The sequence below is a fragment of the Copadichromis virginalis genome, linkage group LG7 (assembly GCF_057382275.1).
Source record: "Copadichromis virginalis isolate Kocher_CV1m ecotype Utaka linkage group LG7, C_Virginalis_male_GT1.1, whole genome shotgun sequence".
NCBI lineage: Eukaryota > Metazoa > Chordata > Actinopteri > Cichliformes > Cichlidae > Copadichromis > Copadichromis virginalis.
In genome coordinates this window covers 61,897,409-61,917,181 of record NC_140624.1, presented here as the reverse complement: position 1 = coordinate 61,917,181, position 19,773 = coordinate 61,897,409, and the positions used below count along the sequence as shown (strand labels likewise).

Here is a 19,773-nt window from a genome sequence, read left to right as displayed (position 1 = left end):
ACACATGCATACAACACACACTACTGCTCAAAGGTTTGTGGTCAGATTCAAACTGTCGTCTTTTTAATTAATAATTTACATTTACTTTTAACATAATATTACATGAAAATGATCAGAAATGTTTTCACAGATGTGTGTTAAATGAATCATTTATGTTAAATCACCCATGATGCATTAGGAAATGTCTACACACATATACATGGGCCCATTTTTAGTAACCATCACTGCTGTGTGGACCGATCACATGGTTATAAACCAGGTGAAAACTGACTTCAAACCTTTGAGCTGTAGTGTAGATTGCAATGATAGTGTATAGTTATCTATTACAGAAGAATATATAGAAGTCTGAGGACAGGGAGACACTGTAAAAAAGTTATGAGCTGTCTTGCTGCAGAGAAAGTGGAGTCTGTCATCCTTGAAAAGCTCCCAAGATAGGCAGCTGGCAGGTTGAATGATGCTCTGCCTCTGTGGTCAAGTACAGACATAGGCCTTAAGCAACCATGAGCCACTGATAAGTGTGAGAAATTAGTGCACTTAATGCAGCGGTCCCCAACCCCCGGGCCTCGGACCGGTGCCGGTCCGTGAGTCGTTTTGTACCAGGCCGCGAGAGTTGAGGCTCAGGTGTGAAATGTATGGTTTTCAGGGTTTTTATCGGTATTCAGAGTTATTTTGTTATCGTTTTTATCGTTAACTCGGTGTCCCTGGGTCTTTTCAAGTGTGTCATAAATAAATCTTCTTTTTTTCCGGTACCGGTACTAGTTTTATTTTGTTGTATTTATCCGCGACACCTTAAAGGCCGGTCCATGAAAATATTGTCGGGCATAAACCGGTCCGTGGCGCAAAAAAGGTTGAGGACCGCTGACTTAATGCATGTTTCCTAATTATATACGTATGAGCCACTAATAGGAGAAAATGAGCACGCAATAAAGTGGACTTGTTAGGGAGAGATTGCCATCAGAGTTAAAACACTCCAACTCAATTTTTGATGATAGAAACAGCTAAAAAATGAGCGTCTTGTTGAAACTGATGACAAAATCCTGATCAGATACAGACAGACACATGCATACAACACACACTACTGCTCAAAAGTTTGTGGTCAGTTTCAAACATTCTTGTTTTAATTTTAAAATTATATTTGCTATAACATAAAATTAGGCAAAGTTTATCAGAAATGTTTTCACAGATGTGTGTTTAATGAATCATTTATGTTAAATCACCCATGATGCATTAGGAAATGTCTACACACATATACATGGGCCCATTTTTAGTAACCATCACTGCTGTGTGGACAGATCACATGGTTATAAACCAGGTGAAAACTGACTTCAAACGTTTGAGCTGTAGTGTAGATTGCAATGATAGTGTATAGTTATCTATTACAGAAGAACATATAGAAGTCTGAGGACAGGGAGACACTGTAAAAAAGTTATGAGCTGTCTTGCTGCAGAGAAAGTGGAGTCTGTCATCCTTGAAAAGCTCCCAAGATAGGCAGCTGGCAGGTTGAATGATGCTCTGCCTCTGTGGTCAAGTACAGACATAGGCCTTAAGCAACCATGAGCCACTGATAAGTGTGAGAAATTAGTGCACTTAATGCAGCGGTCCCCAACCCCCGGGCCTCGGAAAGGTGCCGGTCCGCGAGAGTTGAGGCTCAGGTGTGAAATGTATGGTTTTCAGGGTTTTTATCGGTATTCAGAGTTATTTTGTTATCGTTTTTATCGTTAACTCGGTGTCCCTGGGTCTTTTCAAGTGTGTCATAAATAAATCTTCTTTTTTTCCGGTACCGGTACTAGTTTTATTTTGTTGTATTTATCCGCGACACCTTAAAGGCCGGTCCGTGAAAATATTGTCGGGCATAAACCGGTCCGTGGCGCAAAAAAGGTTGAGGACCACTGACTTAATGCATGTTTCCTAATTATATACGTATGAGCCACTAATAGGAGAAAATGAGCACGCAATAAAGTGGACTTGTTAGGGAGAGATTGCCACCAGAGTTAAAACACTCCAACTCAATTTTGATGATAGAACCAGCTAAAAAATGAGCGTTTTGTTGACACTGATGACAAAATCCTGATCAGATACAGACAGACACATGCATACAACACACACTACTGCTCAAAAGTTTGTGGTCAGTTTCAAACATTCTTGTTTTAATTTTAAAATTATATTTGCTATAACATAAAATTAGGCAAAGTTTATCAGAAATGTTTTCACAGATGTGTGTTTAATGAATCATTTATGTTAAATCACCCATGATGCATTAGGAAATGTCTACACACTTATACATGGGCCCATTTTTAGTAGCCATCACTGCTGTGTGGACAGATCACATGGTTATAAACCAGGTGAAAATTGACTTCAAACGTTTGAGCTGTAGTGTAGATTGCAATGATAGTGTATAGTTATCTATTACAGAAGAACATATACAAGTCTGAGGACAGGGAGACACTGTAAAAAAGTTATGAGCTGTCTTGCTGCAGAGAAAGTGGAGTCTGTCATCCTTGAAAAGCTCCCAAGATAGGCAGCTGGCAGGTTGAATGATGCTCTGCCTCTGTGGTCAAGTACAGACATAGGCCTTAAGCAACCATGAGCCACTGATAAGTGTGACAGATTAGGAAACATGCATACAGTTCATTAGTTAGACTCCTATGAACCACTAATAGGAGAAAATGAGCACGCAATAAAGTGGACTTGTTAGGGAGAGATTGCCATCAGTGTTAAAACACTCCAACTCAATTTTGATGACAGAAACAGCTAAAAAATGAGCGTTTTGTTGACACTGATGACAAAATCCTGATCAGATACAGACAGACACATGCATACAACACACACTACTGCTCAAAGGTTTGTGGTCAGATTGAAACAGTCGTCTTTTAATTAATAATTTACATTTACTTTAACATAATATTACATGAAATTTATCAGTAATGTTTACACAGATGTGTGTTTAATGAATCATTTATGTTAAATCACCCATGATGCATTAGGAAATATCTACACACTTATACATGGGCCCATTTGTAGTAACGATCACTGCTGTATGGACTGATCACATGGTTATATACCTGCAACACATCTGACAAGTGCAAACAGAAAATGGAATGATCCATCACAAACTTCAACAATTTGCTCTTTTTAATCCACACAATGATTTTGGTTTGTGCTGATATCTTTGGAAAAAGATTTCTTCACTGACAAGTTGGGATCTAACATCACAAACTGACATCTGGTGATACGATGTACCAAATAAAAATGGGCCTCAGTAGATGTCATGGTTCCCTTGCTCTCTTTTGCTGGCCTGCTTCTTTCTCTCTCCTCTTTCGGTGTATGCCTGTGTTGTTGTCCGTGTGCTTGTCTTTTTTAGGGGATGCTCCTCCATCTTCCCGTCCCTCAGTCACTTGTGAACAATCAGCTGATTACTCGCCTGTTCCTCGCGAGGTCTTCATGCTGGCTTCTAAACAACCAGATCATTGCAGTACCAAGGTAACGTATTATGCCACAGTCATGTCACATTTTCCATCAGTTCTTGCCTTTGAATTGAATAGAATAGAATAGAATAGAATAGAATTCAACTTTATTGTCATTGCACATGCACAGGTACAGGGCAACGAAATGCAGTTTGCATCCATCCAGAAGTGCTTTAGTGATATAGATATATTACAATATATATTAGCAATAATATAGATATGTGAGTATATTACAGAAATGGGTCTATTATGGTATGTTATAATGTACACGGTATGAAGTAGGTTGTGAATATTCTATAACTATAAGTATGTACAGGCTGTAGTGAGTACAAGCTATGTACAGGATATGAACAGGATATAAATATGAAAAACTATACAGAATATGAAATAAATAACTTTACAGAATCTGGGATATACAGCTATACAGAAATGGGAACTATGCAAGTTGTAAACAGTTGTAGGATTAAAAATTATCGAATGTACAGAATGATTATTTACACAGAGCTATACAGTAGTGCAGTTAAGATAAGTGAGGGTGTAGATAGTTTCTACAGAGGCTGTATAAAGTGCTAGTGGTTGTGAGTGGTGGTTCAGTCCATGTTATTATTGTGTTTGAGGGTACAGTTGTCCATTGTGGGTGTGTGTATGTTCAGTCCATGAGTTTAACGTGGGTCAGATGTCAGGAGGCAGAGTTCAGGAGTCTGACAGCTGTGGGGAAGAAGCTGTTCCGGTACCTGGTGGTCTTAGTCCGGAGGCTCCTGTGGCGCCTCCCAGAGGGCAGGAGGGTGAAGAGTCCATGTGATGGGTGACTGGGGTCTTTGATGATTTTCCCAGCCCTTTTCAGACACCGCTTCCTGTAGATGTCTTTTATGGCAGGAAGTGGTGCTCCGGCGATGCGCTGGGCAGTTTTCACGACCCTCTGCAACGCCTTCCGGTCCGAGGCAGAGCAGTTCCCGTACCAGACTGTTATACAGTTGGTCAGGATGCTCTCGATGGTGCAGCGATAGAAGTTCACCAGGATGTCTGAGGACAGGTGGTTCTTCCTCAGAGTCCTCAAGAAGAAGAGGCGCTGGTGAGCCTTCTTGACCAGCTTGGAGCAGTTGGTCGTCCAGGTGAGATCCTCGGAGATGTGGACTCCCAGGAACTTGAAGCTGCTCACACGCTCCACAGCCGTCCCCTTAATGTGGATGGGTGGATGTGGGTCAGCATTCCTCCTGTAGTCCACGATGAGCTCCTTGGTCTTCTCGGTGTTAAGCAGCAGGTTGTTTCTGTCGCACCACTCAGCCAGACGATCCACCTCCTCCCTGTAGGCGGCCTCATCGTTGTCACTGATGAGGCCAATCACCGTGGTGTCATCTGCAAACTTAATGATGGTGTTGGAACCATCAGCAGGTCTGCAGTCGTGGGTGAAGAGGGAGTAGAGGAAAGGGCTCATCACACAGCCTTGTGGTACACCGGTGTTCATTGTGATGGTAGATGAGCAGCGGTTATCCAGCCGGACATGTTGGGGGCGGTTGGTCAGGAAGTCCAGTAACCATTTGCAGATGAGGGAACTGATACCCAGGTCTGTCAGTTTCCTGATGAGTTGTGAGGGGTGGATTGTATTGAATGCTGAACTGAAGTCTATAAACAGCATTCTGGCGTAGGTGTTGTTGTTGTCCAGGTGTGAGAGGACAGAGTGCATTGCGATGGAGACTGCATCCTCTGTGCTCCTGTTCCGGCGGTATGCGAATTGGTGGGGGTCCAGGGTGGGGGGGAGACAGGATTTGAAGTGTGCTAGGACCAGTCGCTCTAAGCACTTAGTGATGATGGGGGTGAGTGCTACTGGGCGGTAATCATTGAGGCAAGATGGGTTGCTCACTCTTTGTTTCTGTGCAGACGTTTCAGTGTTACGGATCTCCATGACCTTCTGTGACAGTGTCTGAGTGTGCCTCCAGACAACCTTCCCTACCTCTGCCCCGTCTCCTGGAGCCCACAGTGTTTATCCTGTATTGATAACTATCTGCAAATATACCTGTAAGACTTTACCACAGTGTCTCATCATCATTCTGTTGTTTTCATAACAGTACACTGTAGAAATAATGGACTGTCTAATAGGTATTGAGGTCATAGTGAATGTAGTTTATTAGTGTGTGTCGTAGTATGATTTTGTTGTTTATAGGATTTAAGATTAGAAAATAGAAAATAGTCCTGGGATGGGAACAAAGAACTGGGGTGCAGGGAAGTGGGGCAATTAACCCCAAACACAGGACAGTAGCAAGATTTACTGAGGGTGAGGGGCAGACAATTGCCAATGTACATTACCTTAAAAGGAGATGGGGGTCAGGGTGTCAGCACCCCAGGCCACTTTACCAGTGTTTTTCCATTGTGGGGGATTTACTGTAGAAATTGGAGACCAGAGACTATAACTGTAGCTGTTGTGTGAAACTCTTCAGATCAGCCTTTAGAGTAGGACTGCACAGGATGCAGTGTGCTGATCTCCAGATGCATCTGTAAGGAAAATGGGTAATAAAAGGATTGTGTGAAATTTGGAAACATCTCTGCGTGATCTCTACCGAGACAAAAAGAATTGGAGAGACCGACGTCTCAACAACACTAAGTAGATATTCCACTAAATCTCATTTGTGATTTATGATAAATGTTACCGTTAATTATTTATATTTCTTTACGCTTCTGATTAATTTAGTAAAACTTCTAAACGATTTTTACTGTTGTCAGAAAATAAGACATTTCTAATTCTCTACAGACTTTTGAGCTGTAGTATAGATTGCAATAATAGTGTATGGTTATTGTTGATAGCAGATGAAATAGCAGTATCAGGACAGATACGAGAGAAACGCTCTCGTATTTTAACATTAAACTCATAACTTTCCTTTTTGATGGTTTGCATTTGGCCTCTCAGGGCCACTGCAGTACAGCCCCCCCCCCCCCCCATTTTTTTATTTATTTAACCCAACAACATAGTTGGTTAAATTATACAAAAAAAAAAATCATATGTGCCCATAAAAGAGGTCAAAATAACAGAACTCTACTCAAAGTTAGCAACAACCAATACTGATACCTCAAACAAACTGACCTCACTAAAGAAGACAACGGGGGAAACTTAAATAGTGGCTGATCAGCCCACAAAAATCACAAAAAGGGGTAAAACACACAAAAACCTAACTGAGACCAAAACCAGTTATTTATTATCCTGTAAATTAAACCTTATATTTAAAGAAAGACCAATGTGAATGCAGTGTTGTGTGTAAGCCTCTACACTGATAATACCACTGTGTGGCTGTAACTGCAGCCATCACATCGCCTGACCACGTTAAGGTGGTAATCTCTCAGGGGGAAAACAGAAAAACAAAACAACAAAAAATAAAATAAAATAATGCTCATCAGATTCTAACAATTCAAAACATGACATTTACCTTAACTGGATGACCTATATAATAAATATATTCTAACCCAACAATAGTACTTCACACTATTGCCAATATTAACAAAACCAAAAAGGGTAAGCCAAGTTATTTAAAAAAAAGACAATTCACAAAGTCTTGAAAAATAGAAATAAAGAATAAAAATCCTCAATCCACTCTATAACAACAGTCTCCTGCTTCCCTGCAGATCAACACGTTCTCACTCCTAACTCGTCATATGTGCGACGCCCATACAGCATGTATCACTTCTCAGTTATTTATTGCACTTCTTGCTCGTCAGTGAGGCACTTTTAGTGCTTTATCTATGTTTGTGTGGGGACTTGTTATAAATCAGTCTTCAACCTTTAATCTCTCTCTGAAAATGACTGGGATTAAATGCAGTGTAATAAACTTTCCTGAACGTGTGTCTTGTCATGATCTCCAGTGCTGCCATTTCATAGGATCTCCTGTCCAGGGCTTCTCAGACGTTGGTTGTTTTTATAACTCCTCTCACCTTCTGCTCTTGTGTCTGCTGTGATAAGCCTTTTATACTCACCCATTTTATTTCCATTTCTGTTTCTCACTATTTTTCTTAACAAGATTAAACCAGAATCAAGGTATGACTCAAGTATGTGAGGAAATTCTACACTAATTGGTACCTGCGGTCTTTCTTCTGTTGCATACCACACCCCAAAGAAAGGGCACACATAATGCAGACACATTTTCAGTGACCCAAATAACATTCAAACACGCTCTGTATCATAACCTCCTTTTTGTTTGTGTTTATTTTAAGCAGTTGATTTAACATAAGGATTAAAATAGAAAGAACAATCCTTGAAATAACACATGTGTGTGAAATACATAATAAAAAACATAAAATAAATAAAATAAATAACTATGTCAAACCTCCTGAGATCCAGCCTCACAATCACTTGTTCTATGATGACTAAAGGAAGTTTATTTACTTCATAGACCCAGTGACGCCCATTCAGTTTCATTATCCAGGAAATAACAGCTGATGCTCACTTCTGTTTAAGACACAGTCCAATCTTAGGTTCCTCATCCTGAGTGGAACAATGGGTCTATAGAATAGAATAGAATAGAATGCCTTTATTGTCACTATACAGTTGTACAGAGCATCTCATACTCAGTGTAAACATGCTGGGGGGGGGGGGGGGGGGGGTACAGTTCTGCAGCGCTATGTACATATGGACAGTATTAACATGAGGAAAAACATATATATATATAAAATGTACAATATACAAGACGTAAGTAATATGTAATAAATAGTGTTATGTATATACAGTGTGAGTACAGCTGCCTTTTTCAGATCATCTCTACATTATATGAGTTGATGATTCTAGCATTACAGATAATGTCTTAATTATTCCAGACTGAGCTGTGGTGAGATCTTTTATTTTCTTTCTTGTGTTTCAGTGACAGCCTTAGCCATCACAGCCGGGCAGGTAACAAACCTATTTGCTTATTTATTTATTTTTGTCTCTAAAACTCATAAATACATATCAATACATGTATTCATTGTGAAGCATCCTGATGATCAGTAACCAAGTGTTTCTTCCTGAAACAATTACATGTAACTGTGCTGCAGTGAGGATAATACGATGTAGTATTAGGGCAAAGTTAAGAAAGGTATTATCGATCATTTTGAGAATAAAGTCAAAATGTGGAGATTACAGCTGTCTCAAGGCAAGCTGCCATGGTTGCTACTGTATATCATCTGAGTTGGTGAAACCGTACTTCAGAATTGGTTTTAGCAAGAAGGAAACATGAGCTAAAATAACCAGAACACAACTTTAAAATGCTTTTCACAGGAGTTTTAGCTCATGAGCTAAAACTCCCTGGTTTTAGCTCATAAACGCAGTGTGGTGATAAGTATTAGGTTGTACCAAAAAAGGGCTGGTAATAATAATAATGGATTGCATTTATATAGCGCTTTTCAAGACCCTCAAAGCGCTTTACAATTCCACTATTCATTCACTCTCACATTCACACACTAGTGGAGGCAAGCTACAGTTGTAGCCACAGCTGCCCTGAGGCAGGCCGACAGAAGCGAGGCTGCCATATCACGCCATCGGGCCCTCTGGCCTCTACTAGTAGGCGGTAGGTGAAGTGTCTTGCCCAAGGACACAACGACCAAGACTGTCCGAGCCGTGGCTTGAACCGGCAACCTTCCAATTACAAGACAAACTGCCAACTCTTGAGCCACGATCTAATGGACAGATGCAAGGTTATCGATGGTTACATCCTCGTGCAATAAAGAGGTTGAATGTTGTATCACACAATGGCTGATCAATTTGTTTCACTAACTCATCTAAATAAGGAATTTTGTAGCAGAAACAGTAATTATAGCAGTTTGTTGTGGGACAGTAATGTCCATATCAACAACTTTTTTCTTGTGGCTCTAATACTCCATCGTAGCGTAGAGCCTCCCCGTCTTCTCTGTAGCTCAGTTACTTGATCTAAATCCTTGATCAGCTGTGTGCTGAGCTATGGCCCAGTTAGATGTTAATGTGTGTTCTTATGTTGTGTTATAGTGACAGCTGTGTGTACTGCTGCAGGAGCAAGTAAGCAGTTTATTTATCTTTAACTAATTTGAATCAAAGCCCGATCCATGTCTGATACATGTCTTGTCTTCCTGCAGTAGGTGCTGTAGTCACTGCTCCTGCTCTTCTGGGAGCTGCAGGTTTCAACTCAGCTGGAATAGCTGCAGGCTCCTGCGCTGCAGGCATGATGTCGTCTGCTGCAGCTTCTAATGGAGGAGAAGTGACAGCCAGAAGTGTGGTGGCTGTTTTGCAGTCAGCAGGTAAATATATAATTAGATGTTTTATTAGGATTTTAACTTACAACAACATGCAAAAAGAAGAAGTTCATGGCTTTGGGCCTTGGATTCCAGGCCGGAGTTGTGTCCTCAGCCTGTAGTCTGACTTGGACGAAGAAAACTAAATCTTGTGGACCCCATTGCAGTGTGAGTGTGGTGGTTTCTTACTGGTCAATAGTAGACCTTACTACAGTCTTGTACGGGAGTCATTTTGAACCGTACGTAACATTTGACGTTTGTCGACAGGATTTTTATTCAGCATACAAAACTACCTGCCTTAGACTGATCAATATGGCTGATGAACTATCTGAAACCGTTAATATGGTGTGTGTGAATATCAAATAAAGTCTTATGAATCAAATTATGTCAGTCCTTCATGACATGTATCACTTGGTTTTTTTGGAGTGTTTTTTTGGAGTGTTTTTTAATTTTGTCATCCCACATGAAAAATTCCAAAACTGCAGATTTTAGACACTTTAGACCTAAAATGTATATTCATTAGGGGAAAAAAACATTCATTTGTGATAGTAAACGTAAAACAACCTGAAAGACTCCATGTGACAGTCAGAACATTGAGCTTAACAAGTAAGGTCCAGTTATTTGTTTTAACAAACATTTCAGGCACATCCTCTAGTCTATTTGTAGGATTGTTGGCTGTCCACTCAAGAAGTTCAGAATACAAAAAGCAGAATAAGAGATTTTTGACTACCCGACTTCTGTCTGTATTAAGAGTGGCCTTTGGTGTCTTATTTCAGTTGCTGCACATGTCAATTGATTTTGTAACACCAAGACTTTAATATTTGAGACTGCTATTAAGCAGGTCAAAAATGAAATTTCATGCTCATCTGAGGCTACATATATACAAACCCGATTTACTTCACACCACATCATTTTTCATATGTAGGAAAAGGTAAGTTCATCAGATGAAACTTAAAGGATCTTTGGCTCACGTCTTCATCTGGATCAGCGGTCCCCAACCCCCGGTCCGTGAGTCCTTTGGTACCGGGCCACGAGAGTTGAGGCTCAGGTGTGAAATGTCAAGTCAATGAAAGTAGAAAAATGTTTTAATATATATTAATTTTATAGTATTTTGTAAACGTAAACAGGGGTGGCCATTTTTGGCCACGAACAAGCTGAGAGGGAGTTTTTTTGTTTTTCTGTTACTGCACAAAAAAAAAACAAAGATACATAAAACTCATTGATACTTTTAATTATTGCTATGCATCTAACCTCCATCATGGTTAGAAAATAATTCAGTTTGCATGTTTTATTTGGAAAAAAATTGGGGTTTTGTGATTTTTTCCATTTATGAGTTCCTAGGATTATGTGATCTAACTGGTATTTAAAGGGTTAGAATTCTGAATTTGAATGAAATTTTGATTTTCATGAACAGCACTGATGCTAATCTAAAAAATCAAGTAAAAAAAAGTGGAAATTTTTCTTAATATATATGAATTTTATAGCATTTTGTAGTTGTAAACAAGGGGTGGCCATTTTTGGCCACGAACAAGCTGAGAGGGAGTTTTCATGTTTTTGCTCTCTCTGCACAAAAATAACAATGCATTATAATCAATGTTGATGTGAATCAATTACATGACCCATACTCTACTATTAATAATACAAGAAATTTCAGTAGCAACTCAATTATATAAAATTGCAAGATTTGAGGTTGTCTTCCAGCTAGTCGCAGTGGACAAACAAACTGGTGTTTAAAGGGTTAAAAATGTAAAAAGTAATAATTATTTTATATTTATGAAAAGAACTGAAGTTACTTAAAAGCTTTATGCAGATAAAATGGCAAAATAAACATGAAAATAACAGACCTAATCTGTTGGTGGCCACGAACAAGCTGAAAGGGTAGTGATTTTGAACAAAGGCAAGGCAAGGCAAATTTATTTGTATAGCACAATTCAACAACAAGGTGATTCAAAGTGCTTTACAGAGACATTAGAAACAAAAACAAATAAAAAGTATGATTTAAAATTGATTAAAACAAGCAAACAAACAAACTAACTAAACACACACATTTCACACCTGTTCGCGCGATCTGAACCCTTATCGTAAGGGGAGCTACCAGTCCTTCTGTGGACGAGCTACTTTCTATTTTAAATTCCCTGAATTTAAAATACTCTCTAGACCCAGTCTAGACCCAGCTGGGGAGCTACCCAGAGCTCTAACCCACTTAACAAACAAACAAACAAACAAACAAACAAACAAACAAACAAACAAAGCAGTATGTAAAATCAAAACAGATAAAATCAGAACAGTAGATAAAATCAGTAGTTAATGTAAGTTTTGAAATTTAAGCTTAACTAATTAACAAACAAACAAAACAGTATATAAAATCAAAACAGATAAAATCAGAAATAGATAAGATCAGTAGTTAATGTAAGTTTTGAAATTTAAGCTTAAAAGTGTGGATTTGGTGCTTTATTCAAATGCAGCTGAGAATAGGTGAGTCTTCAACCTGGATTTAAATAAACTGAGTGTTTCAGCTGATCTGAGGCTTTCTGGGAGTTTGTTCCAGATATAAGGAGCATAAAAGCTGAATGCAGCTTCTCCGTGTCTGGTTCTGACTCTAGGAACTGATAAAAGACCGGATCCAGATGACCTGAGGGATCTGGAAGGTTCATACTGGGTCAGGAGGTCACTGATGTATTTTGGTCCTAAACCATTCAGAGCTTTATAGGCCAGCATCAGAACTTTAAAGTCTATCCTCTGACGGACAGGCAGCCAGTGTAAAGACCTCAGAGCTGGACTGATGTGGTCCACTTTTTTGGTCTTAGTGAGGACTCGAGCAGCAGAGTTCTGAATGAGCTGTAGTTGTCTGACTGATTTTTTAGGTAGACCTGTAAAGATGCTGTTACAGTAATCAAGCCTACTAAAGATGAATGCATGGACTAGTTTTTCCAGGTCCTGTTGAGACATCAGATCTTTTATCCTTGAAATATTCTTGAGGTGATAGTAAGCTGACTTTGTTATTGTCTTAATGTGTTTTTCTAAGTTTAGGTCTGCATCCATCACTACACCCAAATTTCTCGCCTGGTTTGTGGTTTTTAGATGTATAGATTGAAGTTCTCTGGTGACCTGTAATCGTTTTTCTTTGGCGCCAAAGACTATTACCTCAGTTTTGTTTTTGTTTAGTTGGAGAAAATTGTGGCACAACCAGTCATTAATTTCCTCAATGCATTTACCAAGAGCCTGTACAGGGCCTCGGTCTCCTGGTGACATTGTGATATATATTTGTGTGTCATCTGCATAGCTGTGGTAGTTTATTTTGTTGTTCTTTATAATCTGTGCCAGTGGGAGCATGTAAATGTTAAACAGAGGGGGTCCCAAGATGGAACCTTGGGGAACTCCACATGTGATACTTGTCTGCTCAGATGTGAAGTTACCTATTGATACAAAGTATTTCCTGTTTTCTACGTATGTTTTGAACCAGTTTAGTACAGTTCCTGAAAGACCTGCCCAGTTCTCCAGTCGTTTGAGTAATATGTTGTGGTCAACTGTATCAAATGCTGCACTGAGATCCAGTAAAACTAAGACTGGCATTTTTCCACTGTCTGTGTTCAGACATATGTCATTAAACACTTTTGTCAGAGCGGTTTCAGTGCTGTGGTTCTGTCTAAAACCTGACTGGAAGGCATCATAGCAGTTATTCTGTTTTAAGAAGTAATTGAGCTGTTGAGAAACTGCTTTTTCAATGATCTTACTTAAAAATGGGAGATTTGAGATCGGCCTGTAGTTTTTCATTTGTGTCTTGTCAAGATTGTCCTTTTTCAGTATAGGTTTGATTACAGCAGTTTTTAGTGGTTCTGGAAACACACCTGACATTAAGGAAAAGTCGACGATCTGTAACAGGTCTGACTCTAAAGTCTTTGAGACCTTTTTGAAAAAACTTGTTGGCAGGACATCTAAACAGCAAGAGGAGGAGTTCAGTTGACCTAAGATGTCCTCCAGGTCTTTGCTGTTAATCGGGTGAAACTCTTTGATGGTGTTTAAACAGTTTTTCAGTGGACACAGTACATATCCTGGATCTGCTGTTGATGTACCAACTGCTTGTCTAATCTTTTGGATTTTGTCTGTGAAGAATTTGGCAAAGTCATTGCAGGCCATGGTTGAATGAAGTTCAGCTGCCACTGGCACAGGAGGGTTTGTTAGCCTGTCAACTGTAGAAAATAAGACCCGAGCATTATGGCTGTTTTTAGTGATGATGTCAGAGAAGTAGGACCTTCTTGCACTCCTCAGTTGTAAATTATAATTGTGAAGTTTCTCTTTATAGATGTCATAGTGAACCTGGAGGTTTGTTTTTCTCCATCTGCGCTCAGCTTTCCTACACTCTCTTTTTTCATTTTTCACTAGTGTGGAGTTTCTCCATGGAGACTTTTTCCTTCCAGAGATAACCTTCACCTTAATGGGGGCAATAGTATCCATTACATTTAACAGTTTTGCATTAAAGCTATTGACGAGCTCATTGACTGAACCTTTGGACAGGTCAGGTGTTAATGGGAAGACCTGGTTAAAGATCTCACTACTGTCTTCAGTTATACACCGTTTTGTGATCACTGCTGTTGATATATTTGTGTGGGCTGAGATTTTACTTTCAAAGAAAACACAGTAATGATCAGATAAGCCCACATCAGACACAGCAATGTTTGAAATGCTCAGGCTTGGAGATCAGTAGGTCAAGAGTGTGTCCTCTATTATGTGTGGCCTCTGTTACATGCTGAGTCAGCCCAAAGTTGCCCAGAGTGTTACTCAGGTCTTTAGTCCCTTTGTCCTGAGGGTTGTCCACATGAATGTTAAAATCCCCAGCAATAATTACACAGTCGAAATCAACACAGATCACAGACAGCAGTTCACTGAGGTCATTAATGAATCATTTCAATGTAAGCAGCTGTCTCCTGGAAGTTTTCAGTCTTTTGAATATGTGGCTTTACAGCTGAAGGCCCCATCCAAAGTTGTGTTTGTTAATGTTTACAGGCCTCCCAAATGCTGCACAGACTTTTTTAAATAAGACAGAATCCCCTCCTCCTCACCCTGGCCTCACTGATAAAACTGTAGTTAAGAAGCCAGAAGATTGCATGACGTCGTCATTGAAAATAAGCGCAAACATTCCCACTGATTTTTCTTTCAACATATGATGAGGGGAGAGCGCGAACGCAGTCCCCACTACCAGAAATTATGTAGTCGAGATTTCCACATTTGGGGAATTCGCAGGCTGTCAGCAAAGCCAGAGTGCAATGGCTGAGCCTCGGCCTGAGAGAACCACCTTCGTGATCATGGTATCTCTCCTACCAGGTAAGTATGAATTCTTTAGCTCACGTATGGGGCAGTCTTTCACACACAAACCCTGCACACTCACGGTGCTCACAATCTCAAAATCAACACAAACACAGCCTGTAGGAAGCTGGGACTACACACTATTTATATATACACATGAAGCAGTTTCCAACAGAGCCCCATAAGGTTATTTAGCTTTACAAATACCGGGAGAATTTCCCATCATGCATTGCTGTATCTGCGCAACAAGAGCTAGCTGAAAGATAACTTTTTTTCATCCATTTAACCTCCTTAAATCCACCAACAAACCACCAGAAGTTCAGCTAACTCAAAGGTAAAGCACGCTGCTAAACGAGTTTGTCTGATACTCGGGAAAAAGAGGATAAACGCAAAAGTTTTCTAGTTGAAGCACAGTCACTTCCGGTCTTTTCGTTAACTGCTGCTAGGCAACCAACAGTTTCCCGCTACGGTCTCGGAGTATGAACAGTGTTGCTCACGAAAACACGTCTGTGAACATGTCCGTGTGCAACAAACAACCAGAAAACAATCCAAATAAAAACACTAAAAATTTACTCATTAACAACGACTGAATTCACTCAGAGCAACTTTTTGCTTTGGCGGGAGTTTATTACCTGCTAAAGATGGCAGGAAGTCTCAAATCACGCGGGTCCGGCGCACATACACGTCTGGATGGTACAGCATAACCAGGTTAAGACATCTCTAAAAAAATATATTTTTGAGTGTTTTTCAGTGTTTTTAATTATTTGTTTTAATTTTGTTTATTTTCCATTGTTCACTGTGGCCTGATAAACATTTTATCAAAATATATTTCATAAGGCCATCGCTAAATATTTACAAGAAATCAGGCATTATACAGTGTGTAAACTTCAGTGTGATTTGGATGCTCAGCAGAAAATGTAGCCAGATATCAGCTGGGTTTAGATACATTTCAGATAAGAAAACCTTTGTTAGTCCCAGAGTTGGGAAATTCAAATTGTTACTGCAGCAGAGTACACAAGGCAGGAACAAATGAACACACACAGCATACCTAACAGCAATAATGCTATGCAAAAATAGAAGAAATATAGACTAAGAAATAGATAAGTACTTATATATGTAAGTCTATTTATCTATATCCATAGCCATCTATCTATATATATCTACATACATACATATACTTATATATGATGTAATAATACAGATTACTATTAGAAGAAGAATGAAACACAAGAAAACCCCAGGAAGGAGATCCTGTTTATTTTAATACCTGCAGTTGCCATCCCATTGGTTATCGCTTGCCTCTTCTTTCTGGTTTGCTTGTGTCGCAATAAACATAAGGCTTCAAATGACACACCACCTCGTTCCCAGCTCAGCAGCTCACCCTCCCAGGACACGGAGCTGTCGCCCCTGAATCATCAAAAACAACAGGTAGCAATAATAATAACAAGGTAACATTAAATATGGTCACAGTAAATGTGATTTACATACATTTGTTTAAGTATTGTTGAATTCTGGTGGCCAGAGTCTTTGGTGACATGTATTTATTGTTTCATGGCTGCAGGCGAAGCTGCGTGAGATTAACATGTCAGCAGTGCGATTTATGGAGGGGCTCGGTGAGGACCGGTTTGGCAAGGTGTACAAGGGCCACCTATATGGCACAGTACCTGGTGAGCAGACCCAAGTGGTGGCCATAAAAACTTTAAAGGACAAGGTAGATTCTGCTCTTTGTGAGGAATTTCACCATGAAGCTATGGTCCGTTTCCATCTGCAGCACCCAAACATTGTTTGTTTGCTTGGCGTGGTCATTTCATAGTGCAGTGGTTGGGTGTTAATAGGTATTAACAGGTATTGCACACTGATATATGCAAAGACCCCAGTGTGTGAATATGTGGTGTACATTCATTGCTGTTGTGCAGTGTACAGTCTGACAGCAGCTGGAGGGAAAGGCCTCCAAAATGTCCACTTGGAACACGGCCTGTCACTGAAGGGTGACCTGTATGGGGTGGGAGCTGTTATCTGACAGGGATAACTACCTCCACTGGGTCAAGAGGACATCCCAGAACAGAGCTAGTTTTCTTGATGAACCTGTTCAGTTTCTTCCTATCCCCAGCAGACCACACCATAAAACATGGACAATACCACCACAGCGTCTGAGGTCTTCAGGAGCTCTCCCTGCTCCCTTCCAAAAGACTTCTCTGTTGCAAATACAACCGTCTTTATCCTTTTGTGTAGATGTACACTCTGTTGTTACTCCAGATCCGTTTATTAATCAGATCACTTATATGAGTCAGCTATCTTAATGCCCATTCTCTGGATGTTCACTGGTGTAGGTGGAGTCCACTACCTGCTCCTTGGTTTTCGGAGTGTTGATCTGGAAGTGGTTCTGCTGGCACCAGTTGACAAAGTCCTCAGTCAGTTCTCTGTATTCCCTGTTGTCCTGTTGTACACATCGAGGAGATGCTCTCATTGCCCACCCATTATTTTAAAATAGAGATAGCCTACATAGTTCATACATATGAGAGACCATTATGAGCCAATTAGGAGAAAGCATTAAATGAGCTGTGGGCCACTGCTGGCACTGTCATCACATTGGAGGGTCACTTTAGTGTTCAAGTAGTATAAAAACGTTTGTCTTTAAACAAGAAAAAACTCACTAATATTTCAGAAAATGTAGTGTTTTGTTTTAATTTTCAAATATTGTATAACAAGGCAAAACTGCAAATGTGAATGCAAATTCTTTTTCCTCAATCTTAATTAACTAAAACCTTTCATTGAATAAAAAAAGAATTGGCACTCAGACATGTGGCAGCACTTTGCTATAATTTTTGTTTTATTTAACAAAATAAAAATGCAGACATAAGTGTACATTTATGTCTACTAGTGAAAATTGTTTTCTTTACAAATAACTCTCACTGAACTAACACAGCCAATCCCTCAACATGGTTTTACTCTCTGCTCATATTGCCTTCATATTAAATCATTTTTTGCTTTTTATAGAAGTTATTTTCACATTGCACTCAACAACAAAATCCCCCGTAACAAAAACTAACTTCAAGGACCAAAATGCACAATATTTCCTCACGTCAACAGTACGGGTGGCAAGTAGGGGTGATGTGGGCCTCACGCAAGTCGGCCCCGGGCCGTGTGTTTCAGACCGCTGATTCACCTACTGTCACTATAGTGAAATTACTGTTTTTGTTTTGAAAGGTGGATGCTGGCAACCATCTTGGAAGAGAACAATACAATCTGTTGTAAGGCCTTCACTGGAAAATTGTGTATTTAGAATATAATACCAACATGTCATTTGAAGATAACATAGTACTTCAGTGACCAAATAGTATTTGGGTAAAAGTCACTGAATAGTGTTGGAATAAAGTGTGAAATTTGTGAAGAATTAAAATATCCAGGAGCTCAAATTACTTCACCAAAACATGTTTCAATCATATTTTATCAACACAAATTGCACAGGTTTATTGAATATGAATAACTTCACCTCAGTTGTTTAAGCTCCTGCCAAAGCAAAACATCTGTGTGCAACCAGTGTCCACTATTGAATTAAGTAAACCCAACATGTTTTTTTTCAGTGCATAATCACATTTAGTGAAATAAACTATTAAACCAGAATTACATATTAGGATTTAGCCAAGTGTTAGGATGTAATGCAGAGTAGTATTTCTAGTAGGCTTTTTTTGATATGCCTGTTTTCATTTTATTTTCTAATTTTTAAAGAAGGCTTTAGAAAGGTCAAAATAAATCTTCTGTAAGGGAGTATCAGCTATTCTAGTAGAATTTATTTTACCAATGCAAGGGTGCATTAGTACCTTGTAATACAACATATCTATTTCATAAAGGGCGAACACAAATGTCCAAAGAGACTTCCTGGCAGCTGCCATTTTAAGTATAACCTCTGGTACGGGCACGTTCAGTTTGCAGCAGCTATACAACAGTGGCCTCTAGAGGTGTTTACACACTATGACCAAATCAGACAATGCAGCACAACACGCAGGTTGCCCCAATGAATTGATTAGGCTGGTAGCAGTGACTTGTTAACTTATCATTTGTCAAGCATATCTCCCATGAATGATATGAAATAATTTAGAGACATAACATTGACATCACAAAGTAGAAGCTGCAATCAGTTTTTAGGAAAGTGAGTTTAATAAGAGTAAAATAATGCAGTAATTTCTTAGATTTTATAATCCCTTTATAAATCATGTTGGCTACAGCCTATTTAGCAGTGCAACAAGAGCATTAGACAAACAAACAAATAAATAAACAGTCAGCAAAAACAAAAAAGTTAGTACCCAGGGATAAAAATGTTGAGTATGAAAGGGAAACCTAATGGACAGATGTGATGCCTGAACAGTGGTGGCTTTAAGTGATGTATCAACTTAAACATGCATCCACAGTCTATGTTACATAAGTACGATGATCGGTGGTGACGGCTGGCGCCACTTTGGAAGCAGAAACTGTTGGTTTGAAAGCCTTTAGTGTCTCCTTGTGGCGGGACTCTTATACTGTACTGTGAGATGTCGAGCAGTGACACCCCCCCCCCCCCCCCCCCCGTCACTCTGGCTCCTACCTCAAAGCACACTGTGTGCTGTCGATCTTACGTGCTGCACAATAATATTCAATATTTAGTATTTACTGTTATATTCACATAGATCATCGCGATGATGTTATTTATTATATTGCTCTCTTTTTTTTTGCTCGTTTTCTCTTTTTTCTTTCCTGACAGGTGATCCAGGTGATTGATATATGTATTTTTTTGTCTGTTTGTTTT

General features: G+C 39.5%; 1 protein-coding gene, 1 long non-coding RNA gene and 1 other non-coding gene across 6 annotated transcripts; 2 read left to right on the top strand and 1 right to left on the bottom strand.

Moving 5' to 3' along the window:
- The first annotated feature begins 2,650 nt into the window (after window positions 1-2,650).
- On the top strand, window positions 2,651-10,062 carry LOC146706452 (uncharacterized). Of its 4 annotated transcripts, none has more exons than XR_014921563.1 (4): window positions 2,651-3,480; window positions 5,343-5,480; window positions 8,306-9,453; window positions 9,531-10,062. XR_014921563.1 is itself a non-coding variant. In XM_085464604.1 (4 exons), exons 1-4 carry the CDS (start codon window positions 3,365-3,367, stop codon window positions 9,806-9,808), a joined length of 453 nt encoding a protein of 150 aa, XP_085320730.1. In that variant the 5' UTR covers window positions 2,654-3,364; the 3' UTR covers window positions 9,809-10,062. The 4 variants fall into 4 exon arrangements, 1 of the variants encoding a protein (XP_085320730.1); XM_085464604.1 differs by lacking the exon at window positions 5,343-5,480 and having other exon boundaries at window positions 2,654-3,480; window positions 8,306-8,334; window positions 9,424-9,453; XR_014921564.1 differs by having other exon boundaries at window positions 2,775-3,480; window positions 8,306-8,334; window positions 9,424-10,062.
- Window positions 10,063-14,852: 4,790 nt separating this feature from the next.
- On the bottom strand, window positions 14,853-15,016 carry LOC146706451 (U1 spliceosomal RNA). The gene has a single exon (XR_014921802.1). It is a non-coding gene; the product is annotated as a U1 spliceosomal RNA (small nuclear RNA).
- A 108-nt stretch (window positions 15,017-15,124) lies between these two features.
- Window positions 15,125-17,787, top strand: LOC146706450 (uncharacterized). Its single transcript, XR_014921763.1, has 2 exons — window positions 15,125-16,418; window positions 16,552-17,787. It is a non-coding gene; the product is annotated as an uncharacterized LOC146706450 (long non-coding RNA).
- Window positions 17,788-19,773: the final 1,986 nt, after the last annotated feature.